This window comes from Panicum virgatum, chromosome 7K (assembly GCF_016808335.1).
Source record: "Panicum virgatum strain AP13 chromosome 7K, P.virgatum_v5, whole genome shotgun sequence".
NCBI lineage: Eukaryota > Viridiplantae > Streptophyta > Magnoliopsida > Poales > Poaceae > Panicum > Panicum virgatum.
This window is the reverse complement of record NC_053142.1, coordinates 9,347,577-9,370,132: the sequence shown is the minus strand read 5'-3', so window position 1 is coordinate 9,370,132 and position 22,556 is coordinate 9,347,577. Positions and strand designations below refer to the sequence as shown.

The 22,556-nt window shown below is 45.7% G+C and overlaps 1 protein-coding gene across 1 annotated transcript; it reads left to right on the top strand.

Moving 5' to 3' along the window:
• The first annotated feature begins 17,324 nt into the window (after positions 1–17,324).
• Positions 17,325–19,681, top strand: LOC120639745. The gene has a single exon (XM_039915628.1). It carries the CDS (start codon positions 17,410–17,412, stop codon positions 19,411–19,413), a length of 2,004 nt encoding a protein of 667 aa, XP_039771562.1. The 5' UTR covers positions 17,325–17,409; the 3' UTR covers positions 19,414–19,681.
• Positions 19,682–22,556: the final 2,875 nt, after the last annotated feature.

Genomic DNA, 22,556 nt, shown 5'->3' with positions numbered 1-22,556 from the left:
CTGCAGGATGCCATAGAAGCAGTCGCCCAGGGAACATTCCAGCCTGATAGAGAAAAGGATGAGTTGACTTACGCCCTTCAGAATCCAGAACATCCGGGGCCCACAAGGGGCAAAGGAGTGGTTCCATGGAAGTATGGGCTCAGGGAGTACATCGATTCGTATAGAAGCCGGCAAAGAAGGATGCACAAGCAGCAAGAGCACTTGCAAAGGCTAGAGGAACAGCTCCTCTCACACGATGCAAGAATGGCGGATGAGATTAAACACCGAGTGCCTTAGCAATGAGCCAGCAGCAGCAATCACAAGCAGCGGCTCCAGAGCCCAATGTCACAGCCGATCTATCTCAGCAGAAAAGCAGCTGCACTTCCACGGACCACCCTGCTAATATGGGATTCCCGCAATTGAAATGACGGCCCAGCAACGCTATCCAGTGGATGAGATCACCCAGCGGACACCCTGTGAGCTGCAAACTGCCTATAAGAACTTAAAGTTCATGGTTGCGTATAGTACAGCTATGCCAACCCAACTAGGCGGCGTGAACCATGGGTAAGAGATTCCAGCTATATAACACGAGTCCACCGTCTCTGCGAGCTGCACCAAAACACTCTCTTTCACTATTATCTCCTGGGTAGCCGTTGACACCTGCTTCACCGCCGTCTCCTGGTTCACCTCCTCCGCCACCACCAAAGAAGCAAAAATAGGCGTCGAGGTCGTAAGCATCGTTGAAGGAGCTCCAAAGAAGCAGCAGAAGCCGAAGAAGAAATCCAAGGAGGCTCCTACATTACCCTAGGATAGGAGCCATGAAGAAAGCATGGCAATTTCTCAGGCCCAGGTTACAGAACACTTCAAAAAGAAGGAGCCAAAGAAGAAGGAAAAACAAATCAATCCTGCATATTTGAAATTTTTTAAAGGAATGTACGAAGCAAATAAGAACAAGTTCATTCCCCCAGAGATCGTGCCTGTGCCTGTGCTTCCAATGCAAAAGCGAAGGCTACATGATTCCTACATGAAAGCGATGGTAGATCGAAACGACATGCATGGCGCAAAGTTTAAAGATGATGATTTCTTTCGTGGAGAGGGCGAGATATGGTTGAATTGAAAAGAAGTGTACCAACTATACCATCAAGACGCCCTCGACATCTCTCTCATCAGTTTGTGGCTTCTGTAAGTGGTGTTCTTTAAATTTTATTTGTTAACATATATAAATATCGAGTATTATTACATTACGTAAACCTATATTGATTCCTTGTTTTATTTGGGATCATGTAGAATGGAGATTCAAACTTGTAGGAAAGAAGGGTACTACCACATCGGCTTGGTCGACCCATCGATTTTGAATTGCACAAATCTACATGACAAGACTGCTGTCGGTTGTGAATTGCGCAAATCTACATGACAAGACTGCTGAAACATACAAGAACATGTACAAGTACTTAGCCATTAACCACTACAGGGCCTACATATTGTTCTCTTACAACTTTTTGCGAGTTTTTTCTGGCGTGTAACTCTTTTAATTCTGCATAATTCAGTTCTCCTTAAACCTAACAAGAAGTGGCTCCGATTCTTATAATCTTGCAATAATCACTTGGTACTAGTTGTCATATTTCCTGACAAGAGTTTAGCGATAGTTATGAACTCACTGAGGAAAGATCGAGAACTATACAAAGACATGACTGACATGTTGACAACAACAACAACATAGCCTTTTTTCCCAAGCAAGTTGGGGTAGGCTAGAGATGAAACCCGAAAGAAATAAGTTCAAGGTTCAGGCACATTGATAGCTAGTCTCCAAGCGCTCCTATCCAAAGCTATCTCTTTAGAGATATTCCAATCCTTAAGGTCTCTTTTAACCAACTCATCCCACATCAGTTTAGGTCTACCTCTACCCCTCTTTACATTATCGACCCGCTCAAGAACCCCATTACGCACCGGCGCCTCAGGAGGCCTTCGTTGGACATGTCCAAACCATCTCAGCCGATGCTGAGTAAGTTTCTCCTCAATTGGTGCCACCCCGACCCTATCCCGAATAACTTCGTTCCGGACTCTATCTCTCCTTGTGTGCCCGCAAAACCACCGCAACATCCGCATCTCTGCTACACTCAGTTGCTGCACATGTCGCCTTTTTGTAGGCCAACATTCAGCACCATATAACATCGCCGGACGAATTGGTGTCCTATAGAATTTGCCTTTTAGCTTTTGTGGCACCCTCTTGTCACAAAGGATGCCAGAAGCTTGCCGCCATTTCAACCAGCCAGCTGAAATTCTATACCTAACATCTTCATCAATGTCGCCATCCTTTTGTAGCACCGATCCTAAATACCGAAAAGTATCCTTCTGGACCACCACTTGCCCATCTAGACTAACGTCTCCCCCCTCATGCCTAGTCGCGCTGAAATCGCACATCATGTACTCGGTCTTGGTCCTACTAAGTCTGAATCCTTTCGACTCTAACGTGCGTCTCCACAGCTCTAACTTCCTATTAACCCCTGCCCTACTCTCGTCAACTAGCACCACATCATCAGCAAAGAGCATACACCAAGGGATCTCACCTTGTATATCCCTTGTGACCTCATCCATCACTAAAGCAAATAAATAAGGGCTCAATGCTGACCCCTGGTGTAGGCCTATGTTAATAGGAAAGTCAGTGGTGTTGCCATCACATGTTCGGACAAACGTCGTCGCATCCTTGTACATATCCTTAATGAGGGTAATGTACTTAGTTGGGACTTTGTTCTTCTCCAAAGCCCACCACATGACATTCCTCGGTACCTTGTCATATGCCTTCTCAAGGTCAATGAAGACCATGTGCAAGTCCTTCTTCTGCTCCCTATATCTCTCCATCAATTGTCGTATTAAGAAAATCGCCTCCATGGTTGACCTTCCAGGCATGAACCCAAATTGATTTTGGGTCACACTTGTCACTCTTCTTAGGCGATGCTCGATAACCCTCTCCCAAAGCTTCATCGTATGGCTCATCAGCTTAATTCCACGGTAGTTAGTACAACTTTGAACATCGCCCTTGTTTTTGAAGATAGGTACTAATATACTTCTCCTCCATTCTTCAGGCATCTTGTTTGACCGAAAAATGAGATTAAAAAGCTTAGTTAACCATACTATTGCTCTATCTCCTAGGCATCTCCACACCTCAATGGGAATACCATCAGGGCCCATCGCTTTACCTCTCTTCATCCTCTTCAAAGCCTCCCCGATCTCTGCCTCCTGAATTCTCCTCACAAAACGTCTGTTGGTATCGTCAAAAGAGTCATCTAACTCAAGTGTAGTGCTCTCACTTTCTCCATTAAACAACTTGTCGAAGTACTCTCTCCATCTATCCATGATCTCCTCATCCTTCACTAGCAGTCGATCTGTCCCATCCTTAATGCATTTGATTTGGTTGATGTCCCTTGTCTTCCGCTCGCGGATCCTAGCCATCCTATAAATGTCCTTCTCCCCTTCTTTCGTGCCTAGCCGCTGATACAGGTCATCATACGCCATACCCTTTGCTACACTCACAGCTCGCTTTGCAACCCTCTTCGCTAATTTATAGCCCTCAATGTTGGCTGCACTCTTGTCAAGATGGAGGCGCTTGAAACACTCCTTCTTCTCCTTAATAGCCCTTTGCACCTCGTCGTTCCACCACCAGGTGTCTTTCCCCTCCTGTTTGCCTCCCCTACTCACGCCAAACACCTCTGAGGCCACCTTCCGAACACATGTTGCCATCTTTAGCCACATGTCATCTGCGTCTTCTCCTTCTTCCCAAGGCCCCTCACCTAGCATCCTTTCCTTAAACGCTTGTGCCGCTTCCCCTCTAAGCTTCCACCACTTTGTTCTCGCAATCTTGGCACATTTGTCCCGGTGGACACGTACCCGAAGACGAAAATCCGCCACTACAAGCTTGTGTTGAGGGACAACACACTCCCCAGGTATCACCTTACAATCTAAGCAATCACGTCTATCCTCCCTCCTAGTAAGGATAAAGTCGATCTGGCTCGAGTGTTGTCCACTACGAAACGTCACAAGATGGGATTCCCTCTTCTTAAACACGGTATTCGCTATCAACAAGTCGTAGGCTAACGCGAAGTTCAACACATCCTCCCCCTTTTGACTCCTGCTACCATACCCAAAACCCCCGTGCACTCGCTCGAACCCTACATTAGTCGCACCCACATGGCCGTTGAGATCTCCTCCTATGAAGAGTTTCTCGCTGGTAGGCACGGTACTAACCATGCTATCTAGATCTTCCCAGAACTGCATCTTGGTGCTCTCACTAAGGCCTACCTGAGGGGCATAGGCACTGATCACATTCAAAACCGAATCTCCAACTACCAACCGGATTAGGATAATCCGGTCGCCTTGCCTTTTAACCTCTACGACTCCATCCTTAAGACTCCTATCAATCAAGATGCCTACACCATTCCTACCCGGAGTTGCTCCCGTGTACCAAAGCTTGAAGCCAGTATCCTCAACCTCCTTCGCCTTCTGGCCCTTCCATTTAGTCTCCTAAATGCATAGAATATTTACACGCCTCCTAATTGCTACATCAACTAGCTCTCGCAACTTACCCGTTAGGGACCCTACGTTCCAGCTACCTATACGAATCCTAGTTGGCTCGGCTAGCTTCCTTACCCTTCGCACCCGTTGAGGGAAGTGCGAAGACCCTTGCTTATTTTTCACTACACCCGGGCGTAGATGTAGCGCGCCATTCAGGTGACGACCCGACCCTTGCTCACTTATCATCGTACCCAGGTCATGATACGACGCGCCCTTGGGGGGATGGCGACCCGGCCCTTGCCCATTTATCACCACACCCGGGTTCCGATGTAGCGCGTCGCTAAGAGGGTTACGCCCCAACGAGTTTCTTGTGGGTTTCAAATCCATTAGAGTGGCATTTTTTTATGCTGGTTTGCCAAAACCTAACGCAACCCTCCTCCTTTACCCGGGGCTTGGGACCGGCTATGTTGAGACGACTGACATGTTGAAAAAGTAATTAATTCAAATCATTCGATAAATATACTTATTCGTTTTCAATCATGTGCAGGGTTTGGAAGAAATTCGTTCAAAAAAAATAGAGGTCCTTTGAGCCCCAAACTAAAATTGAAGATAAACTTTCCGGTACAGACTGAATTCTACTTTGCATGTCCCATTTATTTTATTATATATTTAAATGCATAACCTGATGACTTTATTATTTTCTCTTAAAGTGTCTGAGGCAGGCCCAGGGAAATAATTTATGCGCATGCTATGTTATCCAGAACATCCATGGACTAGTAGATCCTCAGAAGGCGTTACCAGATGGCAGGCGGAAGTAAGTAAAAAACTTTATCAATATTTCAACTTGTTTTGTAAATTGTTGTAATTAATATTTTCACTTTTTCATAGATCGAGGCTATGCGAGATCAGCTCATACCAGAGGAAAGGGTTTTGGCGATTCAAGAAGCCCTGTGCGGATTCATTAATGAGCAGGCCCACAACAAGAACGACGAATTCTACTATGATGGGGTGTCAAACATAGATAACAAGAGTAAATATGACAATATTAAGTAAAACTTTTGTTGCACTTTGTATGTAATTAAGTATGTGTATGTATATATATCTATATTGTTTTACTTTTATGTAATTAAGTATATGTATATATATCTATGCAAATCTATGTATGTGTGTGTGTGTATCAACTCCAATAATATATATGTACATAGATATTCATTTATGTAATATTTGTCCATAATATTTGTCATATATATAGGAATTCACATATACATACATATATATATATCTATATACATATATATTAGTGGAGTTCACACTCCATTTGAATTCCAATACAAAAGTACAATTGAAATGAATAGGAAATAAACCAAAAGAAACAGGAAAAAGAAAAAAAAATGGGAGCCTTTGGTCCTGCCCCTTTGGTCCCGGTTGGTAACACTAAAGGACCTCATTTGTCCCGGTTGCCTGACCCGGGACGAAAGGGTTCCCCAACCGGGACAAATTAGGTGTTCTGTAGTAGTGGTTAGTATTTATTTACAATGCGTTCTGTATCACTACAGCACCAAAAAAATGTCAAAAATATGTAACAATAACAAGTGCAGGTAGAGGATAAGAGGAATACTACAGCACACAAAAAAAATGGAACAATAACGTGCTTTTAATTAGTCAATCATCAGAAATGACCCAATCCTGACAGCCACCATCCTGGCAGAACACGTCTTCAATTGTTTTCAACAATTCGGTGGCAGACTTGGCAGATGGGGCATTCAAATAAAATAGAAGAACCTAGATTAAAACAATTCCCTGTTCTCGACCAATCCGTGTGCCATTACTTCAGTTGTTTGATGCTGTGACAGGACAAGGCACATGGCCAGGAGGAGCCCGGGTCCTCTCTAAGGCATGAAGCACTATAAACTGATGATGTATTGGGTATTTGGGTGAGTGCGCAAGTGCAACAAAGAACGAGCCCTTGAAATTGCATGTAACAGATAACAGTTGCAACTGGTAATCTTCGAAATTTCAGAATTGACCTAACAAATCTGGAAGATCCTTTGTTAAGAGATACACATGAAAGACTTTGCAAGAAGACTAAGGTGAAACGAGGAGGATGCACAATTTTGTTGCTGCAGCACTTCACATCTTAAAGGAGTAAACAAAGACTTCAGTTATGTACGAGTACCTAAATAAACATAGTAAACATTTGATTTATTCTAAATCGCAGGAAGACATGCTCATGTAATTGTGGGATTTCTTTTAATAAAGAAAAATATTGATATAATAGCTGTGGTGGGGCATGTAGGAGTAAGTTCAGTTGAATCAAATATAGTCTTGTTCACAAATGCTAAGTTGTTTTCCATCCCAAGCAGGCCAAAGGATGAAAGAACTGTTGAAAAGCCATCATAAAAAACTAAATTCTCCAACAGGTACACAGAATTTGGGGTATAAATGTGAGGATGTCACACCCCAAAATTTCAATTTTGGGTTGTCAATAAATTTTTGAATATATTCATTCATCTTCTGAATTTTTCAAGAATTTTTCCAGATTTTGCTGGTTTTTATTCTCAATTTCTTTAGAGCTAATCCAATTTTCGGAAGCATCTAGATTCTTTTTCGCGAGCCCTGAAATATTTTGTTTGAGCTCCTCATGTCCCAAACTTTCTCTGTCAAATTTTTCCTAATTTCGTAGGATTAAAATTATTTTTTAACCTTATTTATTTTTCTTATTCTATTTATTTTCTTTCTCTACTCCTTTTCTCTCCCGGATCACAAACTCCTTTCTCTCTCGGGACGACTCAATTCCTCTGCCGGCCTGTCATCCCCCTCCTCCGGGCGAGCCGAGCAGGACCTAGACTCAGTCGCACCTCAAGCCTGCACGCAGAGATGGACTAGGGTCTACTCGCGCCTCCTTTTTACTCCGCACGACCAGACCCCCAAAATCTCGTCCCCCTGCATCGCCTCCTTCTCGCGAGTTGTTGCTCGTCCATCTCCCACGCAGCTTCGCCAGTTCTTTCATCCTTTGGCCTAAATATTTGGTGACCCTAAGATGCACCTCCAACCCTCTTTATTTTAAATATTTATATTAATTTTCAAAATGATATCCAATTTTAAAAAAATAGCACAAATATTTGAACTAAAGAGAGTTGAAAGTACATCCAACAGTCACCAATTTGCGCTCTAGTCGCCATGATGTAGGGCCCACTTCCTCCATCCTGCTCGCGATGCACCAAGGGACCGTGCACCCCAATCCTCACCGACCCCTTGCTGCCTGCACCCCTTCTTGTGTCGTGCGGCCGCTTGCCTGGTCGCGAAATGTAGATTAAAAAAAACAGCTTACAAACCAATGATACAAATCAAATTCCAGTTTCACCATTATGTTGCTTATAATGAGATCCTCAGAACTATACCACACTTGATTATATTTAGATGAATTTTATTCTAGAATATTTTTTTGACTTGTTCTAGCTTCTTAATAAAATTATGAAGCTAGAATTTTTTTCAGCTTCTTAATAATAAAAGTTTCGGCTTCTTAATAAAATTGTTCCCATTTAGAAAAAATGTTCCACCTTAAAACTTATTTAAATATAGTCAACTGGAATCTTATTTTGAAGATTTCATCATAAGAAATTCAATGGTACAATCTGAATTTGATTGGGATATTTCAGTTAAAAATTACAAATTTATTTGCTTCATATCTTACTTTTGAACCTCTCCTCTCAGGAGGGACACACGTGGGCCGGCCCACGGTACCTTTTCTGCAATAGTTCTGCAGCTAGTCACACATGATAGTGCTAATAGCGCCCCATCTTAAAGCTTTTCTAGTGCAATTTGCCTTTTTACCAATAGGTTTACGAAAACACCAGCAAAATATACTAGAAACCGTTGGCGGTATTTGTAAAGAAACTGTTTAGAAAAAAACAGTGTCCTTGTAGTATTTGTATATGAAAAAAAACCGTTGGCCATTTTCGCAATATATTGGGAGTGAAGGCCGGTTATATACCAGCAGCAAGTTATCCACGAAAATAAAGCGCGCAAACATGCTTGTAGGTGAACAAAGTTGATAACTCGAATCAGTTCAAAGACAGAAGCAGGCAACAGGCGCCATCATCACTAGCAACGTGAGGCCTCCACTATTAGAAAACGGGCCATGGGAACCGGTTGGAAATGGCCTTAGGCACCGGTTTCCAATCGGTTCCCGCCAACCGAGACCAATGGCCTCGCCTTAGGACACCGGATATTTAACCTGGTGTCTTAGGCACCCATTGGTACCGGTTGGAAAGTCCAACCGGTACCAAAAAGGCTGTCACGCTGACGCAAGGTGGCAGCCCCTTTGGTACCGGTTGGTCTTTCCAACCGGTACCAATGATCTTTTCCCTTTTTTCCCAAATCCTGTTTTGGTTGTTATATTTATTACTGTTTATTCTTTTATAATTGCTAAACGCACTCAAGCTCTACAGTACTATACGTTCATTGGTCGTTCGTGTTCGTTTTCAGAGAATATTTGAAACTAACTAAAAGTGAAATGCGAGCATATAATTAAGCTAATTAGATGAACTAATATATTTATAAATTTACAAACATCAAGACATAATGTTTAAAAATATTTACAAATGTACAAGTCATGTTTGTAGTCCAACTACTGGTCCCCTCAGGAGGTAGATGGAAGTCCTCTATGGATGCGACCGTCGTGGTAGAACTCGCCTCTAGGATCCAAGATCTCGTTCAAAATGAATCCGGTGAGCTGCTCGCACACGGCGTTGATCCGATCAGTAGACTAACATTCATCCCCCATTTGAGACATCTATCATTTAGAAAAAAAAGGATTAACATCATGTGCATTAGTACAATTATGAAAATATACTAGTGAACGGTTTGGACGTACTCTCGTGTCTTCATCAGTAACCTTCTCGCATGAAGTCATGATGTGCAAGTAGTCGCATACGTAGTACCTGCACCAATCAGTTCCTTGTTGTTGTCTCGCACACTTAAGGAGAAACAAATAAATTACTCAATTTAGAATAATTTGGGATTATATACTTAACTAGACAAATCTTTATGAATCAACATACTGGATAATCCATGTTAACGTTCAGTTCGGGCCTCCATTGACCACATCATTTGTTATTTCTCACAAATTTTTTCCAAACCCTGCGCTCAAAGTTAAGTTTGATATTCAGAAATTGTAATTAACAGAAAAAAGATTTGATTGTGCAAATTGAACTTACCTGTTCAAGGGGTCTATGATATGTTGGATTGCGGACTTTAGATTTCTCATTGAGTCAAAGATTATAAGATTGCCGGTCTCTACGGAAAGTATGAGTAAAATCCAATGATAACTGCTGATATAGATAGGACATATACATACATGCATTAGACGACTTAGTATTTATTTAGTAATATAACAGAGGATTGAGTCAACCAAGGCTTACCCAAAGTTGTATGGTATGAATATATAGGATTTGTAATTTTGCCTAGTCAACGAATCGTACATGTTTTGGCACGTTTCCTTGTACTTTTCGTTGAGCACTTTCTAGTTGACTAGCAAAGGAGACATGAAGCCGATCTGATGGTGCCATCCATGTTTTCGGCTTCTTTGGGTCTCCTGTCTAAACGATACAATAGAAATTTTATAATGCACACATATAATTATGTTCTTGTTAACAAAAAGTATTAATGTAGAGGTAAGTGATACTTACAAAACCCAAATAGTGATGATAGAGGCGTCGAGGGCTTGTCGATGGTAAATGTGATATAAATTTTCGAAGTACACCCAGAAGTCCTCCTCCCCGCGGAAGAAATCATGGTCATGATACTTGACTCCAAACATTTTCCCATGGTCCTTCGACATTCGCAGGTTCCATCTATGCAAATTGAACATCTGCGTGCCTAGACTTTTCTCCTCTTCCTTAGTGACAAAAGGTTTTCCATGCTGGAATGGAGTAAGAACGGGAGCGACAGGGATTTCCGCCTCCACTTGCCCCGTTGCCTCCTCTAGCGTTAATCCAGTTTCAGAAAGAAATATCGCGGCCTGTAGGTCCGCCTAGAGATGTATGTCCATCGGGTGTATGAGTGGCAACCCTGGCACCCGGAGGGGCTCGAGTCCTTTTTGTTGTGTGCCAAGCTGAGGAATGGTCTTGCCACATTTTTTCTTCAGATTTCTCAGCTTGTGTGCTTTTGTTAGAGTACGATCATAGTCCGAGGGTAAGATTTTCGATTTTGGTGGGTTGTCTAGGTTTGCGAGAAGCTTTTTTCCTAGTTCTAGAGGTACCTTTTCCCTCGGCGGGGGGACTTTAGGCTTCATTTGTTCTTTTATATATTGAGCAGTCTCCTCTTCCAACTCCTCAGCAGTTTTCTCGTAGGTTAATTTTCTTTCGACCGTTTTCTGCTTCTTCTTTGAGGGTCCATCCGCTGGGAGGCCGAATGCTGTCTTTTTATTTCCTTTTTCTGGGTCAGGAGGAGTTGGAGTACTCGTGGCCCTTTGCGCCGACGGAGACGGTGGTGAAGGAGGTGGTTGTGGGGACGGCGGTGAGGGAGACCGCGGAGACGGGCGATCGGTCTGCACGGGAGCCGTTGTGCTTGCAGTAAGTTTGATGTCGGCCTTGCGCCATAGAACGACCCCGTGCAGTGCGTCTCCCAATGTCTTCTCTCCATCCCCTCCAACAAAGTCGAGCTCAAGATCCTCATTATTTCCAACTATCTGCTCGACTGTGACGGAGGTGTAGCCAGGGGGTATCGGCCTTCCATGAATTGTAGTAGAAGGATTCAGGGGCAGGGCTCACCCGTATGCGACATGAATGGATATATTTCTTGCTTGCACATGAAGCTCGCACGGTGTCGGCATGGTGACATCGTCCACTGGATACCTCTGGTCATCTACCGCCGTTGGTTCAATCTGGGGTTGCTGTTCCGCTTGTACGTCAGTCGCCACTGTGGATGCACAGCTGCTGCGTCGCTGAGAGACCAGGCTTATCACAACATCCGGGTGCGACCCAGCAGTGCCCCTTTAGCTCAGAGCTAGCTGCACTGCCTTATTGACCCTGGCGTCCATTTGAGATTCCAAGGACACAACCTTCCTTGTCATCTCTTCTTGCATGGCACAAAGTTTCTCTTCCTGTTCGGCTTTGCTCTTTCGGTGAGTCTTGTAAGAGGAATCTCCGACCCAAGCAACTTTCCATGGGACCACGCCGATGCCGTGGGCTCGTCCAGGGTATTCCGGATTCTTTAATGCCCTTGTCAGCTCATCATTCTCCCTTTGAGGATGGAATATTCCTTGTTGGGTCTCATCTATTGCAGCGACTAGATCGCGGGACACTTCTTGCATATGCTCGGGCACGACCAAATTTCCATCCAACTGGTTTAGTGTCACGCCATTAGCAAATAACCACCACTTGGATCTATCCGGCCAATCTCAAGTCGTTGGCTTGATGCCTCTATCCATAAGGTCCTGCTCCATCTTCTGCCATATTTTTATTGACTTCTTGTACCCGGCAGCCCCAAGGTGGTGGCTGTACTTCTTATTTGCTGCATTCACCTTGGCCTGTTCGGATTTTTCTTGGGCTTCCTCTGATAGTTTGTATTGTTTGAACTCCTCCCAGTATGGTTTAACCTGAGGAAGATCGTCCCAGTTCGGCTCCTTATCCTTCTTGATGTAATTGATGTACAACTTCTTCTTGAAAGTTGCAAAGGCAAGGGCCATCTTTTTCAAGGAACATTTCTTCACAAGTTCTTGGTCAAATCCTTCAGGAAGAGTGAACATATCCTTGAGTTCTGCCCATAGCATTTCCTTCTGATGTGCAGGCACGGCGTGTTGCTGTTCTTCGGGTTTGCTCGTTTTCCATAGTCTTGTGGTGATCGGAATTCTTGCCCGAACAATAACCCCACATTGGTTGACAAATTTTGTGCTAGCAGCCTCTGGAGCACTTGGACAGCCCTCTGCGTCCACTTCTGTGACGACCTGTCTTCCCTCCATTTTCTTGGTTGGCCAGCATCTCCCTTTTGACTGGCTCAACGAAGTCGATGCGGAGGTCGACTAAATTACAGAAAAGATATGTTAATCGCAAAACTAATCTAACGAAGTCACCATGCATATATTTTTAAGATTTGTACTGGAACATGCTGCTGTTGATTGGGCAGCGGTGCAAAGTCATCATCTACTTCATCGGCATCTCCAAAAATACTCAGGAACGAATCAGCTGTCCGAGCATCTTCTTCAGCGATTGGTTGGGTGGTGTTGGCCCTCGTATCTTCGTTTATTGCGTCCAACATGTATTGCTTGGCGACCTCGTCATCACCGAAGGGGTCCACCTTAACTGAAACCTTAAAAATATGTTAGAGTATGTGTCCATCCTTAAATGAAGCAGGAGAATTCAATTCTTTGAACGAATATGCGCGTTTGAGAGAGAGAGAGTGTGTGTATGTTAGAGGAACAGAGAAAGAGAGAGAGAGTTAGTGAGTGTGTGTGTCTATGTGTGTGTGTTAGTGAGAGTGTGTGTTAGGGTGTGTTTGTGTGTGTGTGTTAGAGAGAGAGTGTATGTGTGTCTGTGTGTGTTAGTGAGAGTGTGTGTGTGTGTTAGTGTGTGTGTGTGTGTGTCTGTGTTAGTGTGTGTGTGTGTGTGTTAGAGTGTATTAGATAGTGTGTGTATGTGTGTGTGTTAGTGTGAATGTGTGTGTGTGTAATGGAACGGGGTCGAGGAACCGGGGTTGAGGGTTGAGGGTCGAGGTCTAGGGTTGAGGGTCGAGGTCGAGAGTCGAGGGACGGGGTTGAGAGTCGGGGTCGAGGGTCGAGGGACGGCGAATGCTTGAGTGAGTTAGAAAGCGAATACGAACGGGTTCGAGCTCGAGAATTAATTTAAATCAATCTAAATTACAAATACAATACATGTAATCAAGAATTGTACATAAAATTATTACTCGTCGTCGTTACCCGTTATTACTCGTCGTCGTCATTACTCATTGTCGTCGTATAACTCGTCGTCGTCATTACTCATTGTCGTCGTCATTACATTATACAGTGAAATACATGTCATCGTCGTTTAACCATTAAATACATGATTAAATAAAATCTTTGAATGACACAATTCTCTCTCTAAATTCTCTTCATTTCCTTCTATATATGAAATAACTAAATTCTAGATAATATCAAATAATGGCCAAAAAAAATAATGACTACATTCTCTCTAACTAAATTCTCTCCATTTCCTTCTCTAACTAAATTCTCTAACTAATGTATATAAATAAATTGAAGCCTTTGAATACAAGTACATCTAAATTACACATGAAAAGAAAAAGTAATAAAATTGACATGAGTTGTCATTACCGGGGCGGCGGAGGATGATCTAAATTACACATGTAAAGAAAAAGTAATAAAAGGACTATCCGTCATTATACATTATACATTGTAATAAAATTATACATGAAAATTCTCTAAAATTATCTAAATTCCATTAAATTATACATGAAAATTCTCTAAAGTTCTCTAAAGTTATACATGAAAATTCTCTAAAATTATCTAAAATTCTGTTAAATTATACATTGTAATAAAAAAAATATTAAGTCACTAAATTCTCTCTAAATTCTCTAAATTCTCACTAAATTCACTAAATTCTCTCTAAATTCTCTATAAATTCTCTCTTATGTCTCTAAATTCTCTCTAATTTTGCATAAAAGAAAAATATTAATTTACTGTCTATAAAATTATACATGAAAATCATTATACATTATACATTGTAATAGTATAAATTTAAAAAAATGAAAAAGGGGCGCGGCGTCGGCGGCCACTTATGTCGACGGCGGCGACGGGTTGGCGGCGGTCGAGTCGGAGGCGCAGGGGAGGGGGCCGCGGCGTCGAGGCGGTGGCGCCGGTGTGCAGGGGACTCGGCGGCGGGGTGTAGGGGACGCGGCGGCGGCCGTGTGTAGGGCACGGGGCGGCGGCATCAACGAGGAGGCGTCGATGAGGAGGTGGCGCCGTCGACGTCGGCGGCGTGGTGGAGGGGGCCGGCGTCGAGGCGGCCGGGGAAGAGCCGGACCGAGGTGGCGGCGGGACGGGGACGGGGCAGCGGCGGCGCACCGAAGACGCGGGTCGGGCGGGAGGGGAGGCAGAGGACGATCGGCAGAGTGTGGAGGAAGAAGAGAAGGGCCACGCCAATATATATAACACAAGGCTTCGGTACCGGGTGATAAAATCAACAGGTGCCTAAGAGGGCCTAAGGCACCGGTTGAAGATCCAACCGGTACCTTAGGCACCACATAGGTACCGGTTATAAACGCACCCGGTACCTTAAGACTCCAACGGACGGCAAATGAAAAAGGCCTAAGGCACCGGTTGAAAAGCTAATACCGGTACCTAAGGTTTCTGAACCCTCTGTATATTCTGCGCGCCACAGCCCGGGTTCGAAACCCACGCCCACCCATTTTTTGAACGGGGTCTTTGGTACCGGTTGAATATTTCAACCGGTACCAATAGGTTATTCATCGGATTTGTTAAATGCCCAATAATTCTATTAATTGCTTAATCAAATAATTGCATAAAAACTGATAATTTCCTAATAAATTTGTTAAATGCCCAATAATTTCATTAATTGCCAAATAAATAAGATAATTGCATAAAAAACTGATAATTGCCTAATAAATTTGTTAAATGCCCAATAATTTCATTAATTGCCAAATAAATAAGATAATTGCATAAAAAGTCTGATAATTGCCTAATAAATTTGTTAAGTGCCCAATAATTTCATTAATTGCCAAATAAATAAGATAATTGATTAAAAAGTCTGATAATTGCCTAATAAATTTGTTAAATGCCCAATAATTCTATTAATTACCTAATAAATCAGATAATTGCATAAAAAATCTGATAATCGCGTAATAAATTTGTTAAATATTCAATAATTTTCTTAATTGCCTAATAAATCAAATAATTGCATAATAAATTATTTAATTGTCCAATAAATCAATTCATTGCATAAGAAATCTAATAATGTTCAGAGAAAATATTACAAGACATAATCATTCAACTAAGGGAATATTAACGATGGTTCGCTTTACAATCGTCCCTTCATTATGATCATGACGTGCGTACGGAGCCTCCTCTTCGGCTAAAAGAATACTTGTGTCAACCTCCACTGCGAACGGAGTCATATCTTCAATCTTTATGTATTCTTCTTCATCTGTGACATCGTCGACTCCCACAATTTTCCTTTTTCCTACCAGAACAATATGGCGCTTTGGCTCATCTCCGGCACCTACAAAACTTGATTTATTCCTGGACTTGTCCTTTCTCGGTTTGCTAGATATGTCCCGCACATAGAAAACTTGAGTGACATCTTTAGCTAGGACGAATGGTTCGTCTCGATAGCCAAGCTCTTCCAGGTCTACCGTTGTCATTCCGTACTCGTCGATATCAACACCTTTTCCTGTGAGTTTAACCCATTGACAACGAAATAGAGGTATTTTCAACGGCCCATAGTCGAGTTCCCAGATCTCTTCAATGTAACCAAAATATGAGTTCATTTGGCCACTAGAGTCGGTGGCATCTATACGGACACCACTATTTTGATTGGTGCTCTTGTTATCTTGGGCTCTTGTATAAAATGTGTAACTATTAATTTCATATCCTTGGTACATCAAGATTGAATTTGCCAGACCCCTGGCCAGCCAAGCTAGCTGCTCATGAATTTGATCGTTAGCCATGACTTCCTTCTGCAACCAGGTGGCGAATGTATCATTATGATGTTTTGTAATCCATGTCTCAGACTTCAAAGGGTATATGCTTCGCACAATTTGCATGTGCTCCTCCATGTATTGAGCCACCAAGGCTGATTGTTGCAGAACTGTGAGATGTACTTTGCTCAATGTGGCATGATCTGTGGCATTTACTGATTTTCTTCCAAATGTGCCCTTTCCAATCAGCCGCCCCTCATGACGTGATACTGGAATCCCAATTGGGCAGAGTTCTTCCACATAGTCAACACAAAACTCAATGACCTCCTCTGTGACACCCTTCGCCATTATGTTGCTTATAATGACAAACCAATGATACAAATCAAATTCCAGTTTCACCATTATGTTGCTTATAATGAGATCCTCAGAACTAGACCACACTTGACTATATTTAGATGAATTTTATTCTAGAATATTTTTTGAGTTGTTCTAGCTTCTTAATAAAATTATGAAACTAGAATTTTTTTTCAGCTTCTTAATAATAAAAGTTCCGGCTTCTTAATAAAATTGTTCCCATTTAGAAAAAAATGTTCCACCTTAAAACTTATTTAAATATAGTCAACTAGAATCTTATTTTGAAGATTTCATCATAAGAAATTCAATGGTACAATCTGAATTTGATTGGGATATTTCAGTTAAAAATTACAAATTTATTTGCTTCATATCTTACTTTTGAACCTCTCCTCTCAGGAGGTACACACGTGGGCCGGCCCACGGTACCTTTTCTGCAATAGTTCTGCAGCTAGTCACACATGATAGTGCTAATAGCGCCCCATCTTAAAGCTTTTCTAGTGCAATTTGCCTTTTTACCAATAGGTTACGAAAACACCAGCAAAATATACTAGAAACCGTTGGCGGTATTTGTAAAGAAACTGTTTAGAAAAAAACAGTGTCCTTGTAGTATTTGTATATGAAAAAAAAACCGTTGGCCATTTTCGCAATATATTGGGAGTGAAGGCCGGTTATATACCAGCAGCAAGTTATCCACGAAAATAAAGCGCGCAAACATGCTTGTAGGTGAACAAAGTTGATAACTCGAATCAGTTCAAAGATAGAAGCAGGCAACAGGCGTCATCATCACTAGCAACGTGAGGCCTCGGAACATTTCCATGGACACGCAAAGGCAGCGTATCGACACTCTCAAAGTTGTACTGCCACGACTTTATCTTGTTTCCGTTTCGTCCTTATTTGAGAGCAAGGGATTGCATCATGAAGAATGCCACCAATCGAGCAAGCTCCGGGGACACACGGAGGGAGTCGGCGATGAGTGGCATCTGGAGCTCCGTGCGGTGGTGGGACGAATGGCAGATGCGCGTCCTGGTCGCCGGCAGCCTCCTGATGCAGTGGTTCCTCCTGCTGGCGGCGCCGATGCGCAAGTACACCATCCAGACCTGGCTCCGGCGGCTCATCTGGCTGGTGTACATCAGCTGCGACGCCCTGGCTATCTACGCGCTCGCCACCCTCTTCAACCGCCAGGCCAAGGCCAGCAGCCCCTGCAACACCGTGCTCTGGGCGCCGGTGCTCCTCATCCACCTCGGCGGCCGGGAGAAGATCACCGCCTACGACATCGAGGACAACGAGATGTGGACACGCCACACAGTGACGCTTGTGTCGCAGGTCACCGTCGCCCTCTACGCCTCCTACAAGACGTGGCCCGACACGGGCGACCGCCGGCTGCTCTGGTCCGCGGTCCTGCTCTTCTTCATCGGGATCCTCAGCTTCTGCGAGAAGCCGTGGGCGCTCCGGCGGGCCAGCATCAACCGCCTCGTCTCCGTCTACTCCTCGCTCGCCGCCGGGGAGCGGCAGAAGCCCACGTCGGCGTGGGAGTACCTCTTCACCGAGCTCGACTTCGGCGGCGGGTCCATTGTCGGGGTCAAGAGGAAGCCGCGGAGCACGATCCTGTCGGAGGGCCACAAGGTCCAGATGATCCTCTCCGACATGTCGCTGGGCGCCGCCGCCACCGCTCAGAAGAGCCGGGGCCTTCCGGAGGAGGACGTCCTGGGCACGCTCGACCCCGGCGCGGAGAAGAACATGAAGCACTGGCTGCGCCGGGCGTTCGGGCTCATCTACACCAGGGCCAACGTGGTGTCCACGCCGGCGTACCTGGCCTGCCACGTCCTGCTGGTGCCGTCGCTGCACGCCACCGCCATCGCCCTCTTCGCGACGAGCCACAAGCACGCATACAAGCAGTTAAATGCTGCCGACGTCAAGATGACTTACGTCATCCTAAGGTTCACCGCGGTGCTCGACGTCTTTGGGGTGCCCATCAGCGAGCTCCTGTACTGGGTCCTATCCAAGACCAAGATCCCCGCGCTGTGCGAGACGCTCCCAGGCGACAATCTCATCGACGCGGTCCAGAAGGTGAAGAACCCCAGGACCGGACGGTTGATCAAGTGGGCCAGGAGCCTCGGATACAAGGGACGCTTCTTCCACCGCGACAACCGCAGCAACAATCTCTACGGCAAGGTCGCCGGGTTTGTGGTACAGGAGCTCTTGGGGGACAAGGTGCAAGGCCTTGACCTCGCCAGCTACAGGGATATAGACAAGAAGAAGAATTGGGCTCTGAAGAAGCTCGAGGTGTTGTTCATCAACACCGACACAGCGATCTGGAAGAGCCTGCGCCAGCTGCCATTCGACGAGAGCGTCCTCCGGTGGCACATCGCCACTGACCTTTGCTGCCGCCTCAGCCCTCCGCCCAAGGGGCTAAATGCCCTCACCTACACCCACAGCAAATGCGCGGCGGAGATCTCCAACTACATGGCGCACCTGCTCAACTGCCGGCCGGACATGCTGATGACCGGCAGCCGGCAGTACCTCTTCAACGAGGCCCTCCGGAGCATGGGCTCCATGGGCAGAGTGGTATGGCGGAGCATCGACGACGCCAAGGACGCCTGCAGCAAGCACGCCCTCATCAAGGAGTCCTGGAATCTCGCCAAGGAGCTGGTGGAGCTTGGCGACGACAAGACCCGGTGGGAGATCATGTACAGGGTGTGGGTTGGGCTCCTCTGCTACTCGGCCAGCATGTGCAGGGGCTACCAGCACGCCAAGAGCCTCGGCGAAGGCGGCGAGTTCCTCTCCTTCGTGTGGCTCGTCATCGCGCTCAAGGGGGCCAAGACATTGGCCGACAAGCTTCAGATGCCGGACGATGAAGGAGCCACCCAAGGAGCCACCCAAGAAGCCACTCAAGGAATCGACTTGTCTAAATTTGATTGAAACTGAGTGTGTTTGTTTTCTGGCGTGCTTGGTTGACACTAGGGTGTTCTACGTAAGACGCCCTTGCATTGTTTACGTGTGCTTACTTTTGAGTTAGTTGCAGGCTTCTCATTGGCTGGGAGGGGCTTGTTGCAATTCGTCATTTGTATCTGCGCATTAGAATTGAGTCATTGACTAGCAAAAATGCGTGTGCGTTGCTATGGGCAGAGGTTCATATATTGCACTGTAATATTAAACATGATTTTATAAAAGTGTGACGTGTTATATACTATAATAGAATGCACATGCATTGCTTACAATAGAAATAAGAGTTCTTTTACTGTGGTTGGGTGGTATCTAGAGGTACCTCCCTAAATTAATTGCTTTTGAGAATTTTCATCCGCCAAGGGCACTATAGTCATTTGTCCACCTCAAAACCCACCCCCACCACAAACCGTACGCACATTTCCTAGCCGCCCGCGCCTCCATCGTGCCCTAGCCCCCGCTACTCTCCCTCGCCCTCGCCCTCGCCGACAGGATCCATGCCCTCGCCGTCACCCTCGCCAGCCGCCGCCAGAGGACGTCGCCGTCGGTAGCATGCCTGTCCGCAGGGCTGCCTCCCTCGCCCTCGCCGATGGGATCCACGCCCTCGCCGTCGCCGTCGCCAGCCGCCTCCAGAGGACGTCGCCGTCGGTAGTTGGTGTGTCCGCAGGGCTGCCTCTCACCGTTGCCCTCACTCCCTCATTGTCGACAGCCCTACATAGAGGACGTCGCCCCACTTCGCCGTGTGTGGCTTGAATTCTAGGACCATGGCACTATGAATTCTAGGAATGTAACAACAAGCACAACAGCCGATGCAAAGTAAGAGTCGCATTAGATCATTTCCCCGAATCACTGGAGATTAAAGTATTAGCATACTATGGCTATAGTGATTTTTGGTGTTCAGGACATGTCCCAAACATTACAAGCCACCTTGCCACCGAAGCAGTTTGCTTATTATTGCATACTAAGTTCAGAAAATCAGGCAGGTTGGTCTTCAGAACTAAGTTATGTTACTAGTCTAGTTCTTCCACCATCTTGCTACTAGAAGAAACCATCCAATATGGGCCAGATAATTTCATGGACTTGGGGGATATGCGGATGCAACTGTTATTACCATGCACCAATCCGACCGGTGAGCACCAAACATGTTCACCGCTCGATGTCTCACCGGACAAACCGGAGTCTCTGTCCGGTGATCTCAACGGTCTCACCTGTGCTACCTATCACTAGTAGAAATAGTAGCATCCATGACGTTTTTTCGCATGGCATTTTTAGCTTCGTCATTAAACAGACCACATCTATGACAAAAAAAAATAGGTTCATCATAGGTCTTGGTCGGCAGCCCTCGGACACTACACAACCATGACAAAAGCAAAACACGTGTCACTGTACACCTTGGGTTCCGTCATAGTTCATCGGCACAGCCCTCAGCACCTGCGGAACTATGACGAAAGTAAAATGCGCGTCACAGAACAATATTTCATATCGTCACAAAAAAGGTGCGCCATCTAGTCCTCGTACCTGTGATCGACGCGATTCATCATAGAACCAGACCGGCTGCCACATCTGACGATTCGTCATAGAACCAGACCGGGGCACTTCGTCATGGAACGGTTGCTGGTCAACTATATCAACACAAGTCCATTGCGAGAGGTTTGACCAGGCGTCCACTTGTACAAGTGCAGGCCCAGCAGGCTGATGTGGGTAACACGTGCAACTGTAGGCCCCGGTTAACTGGTCCAGTATGTTTAGCTGGCAGCCATGTGTGCTGACTCAAACCAGAAGGTCCACGTGTTAGGGTTGTGGGTCAAATATGTCAACGCGGGCTCCACTGGATAGCAGTGAGCCAACATCCACGTGTACGAGTGTGGGCCAGCAGGCCGTCGCCCATGGCTATCATGTTTGGCCTGTCCAGCGTGCACCGTGGCCAGGTGGTGCTCGCAAATATAAGGCCTGGGTCCGTTTCAAAGTCAGGCCCGATACAAAATTGATGTGGTGCTGGCAGAGAGGTTTGAGTGAAGAAGAAAGGCCCAATGTGAAAATAGGTACCGGCTCTGCGCTACTCAAGAGTTTTGTCAAGACCATACTCGCATTCTATTTGGAATGGCCCCCCGACTACTTAAGGATAGGGCACCATCCATTTTCTTTTGTGAGATTGACATGCGGGTCCCATCTGTAGGCGACTGGCGAAGAGGGGTCGGGTCCTTTTCCCGCGCATCTTCCCGCCAAAGCTGTCGGCGGCGCCAGCTGAACTTCGTCTGCCTGTCCAAAATTGGTGGTCTTTTTTTCAAGAAATCCACAACTCTCTCCTCTGCCTGGCCCCTCTCGAGCTAAAGTAATCTGAACGCCTCATCTCCGGCTCACCTACGTGCACACGACAAAGCTCCATCCTCGCCGGCCAGCTCTCATGGCGGCGAGGCGACGCCGCCCGTCATCGCTGGCGGATCTCCCTACTAAGTTGGCCATTCGGATCGCGGGCCGCATCGCTGCGACCTCAGTGTGGCCAATGGAGGACCTCCGCTCGCTTCGGGCAACCTACCACTTCATGCGCTGCGTGTGCCGTGACCCCGAAGTCGGCCGGCTCATCTCCGTCGAGCGGTTTTACCAGATGTATCGGTACGACCACGATGGCTATCTGACCCTCCTTCCTCGCCTGGCCCAAGTTGGCAACTTGGAGGCCTGCTTCATCATCGGGATGATTATCGTCCTCCGTCATCCTGTCATCCGACCCCTGCCAGTCATCGACAAGAATCTCGAGCGCGCCGCCCGCGGTGGACACAAAGTGGCTGCCTATGTGGCTGCCATCCTCCTGTACATGGCCAATGGTGGCGCCGGCATCGACAATACAACTGGGCAGTACATGAGACAGGTCATCGGCCATGAGCCGGTGAAGGTACAGTGGGGCGGTGCCAAAATGCTGAGCAACGAGGAGTGTTACCAGATCCGCGAGAGGGTCACTAAGGTGGTAAGCTGGCTCCAGATGAGGAGAAAGGCGGCGTTACCGATGCGCGCCGATCTTGATCCGTGCAAGCGTTGTAAGTGTGATTCTGTTGTTGTTCTACCATGGCCGCAATTTGGATGCAAAGTGTTTTGCAGCGAGGACTGCCGGATTCGTCGGAAGC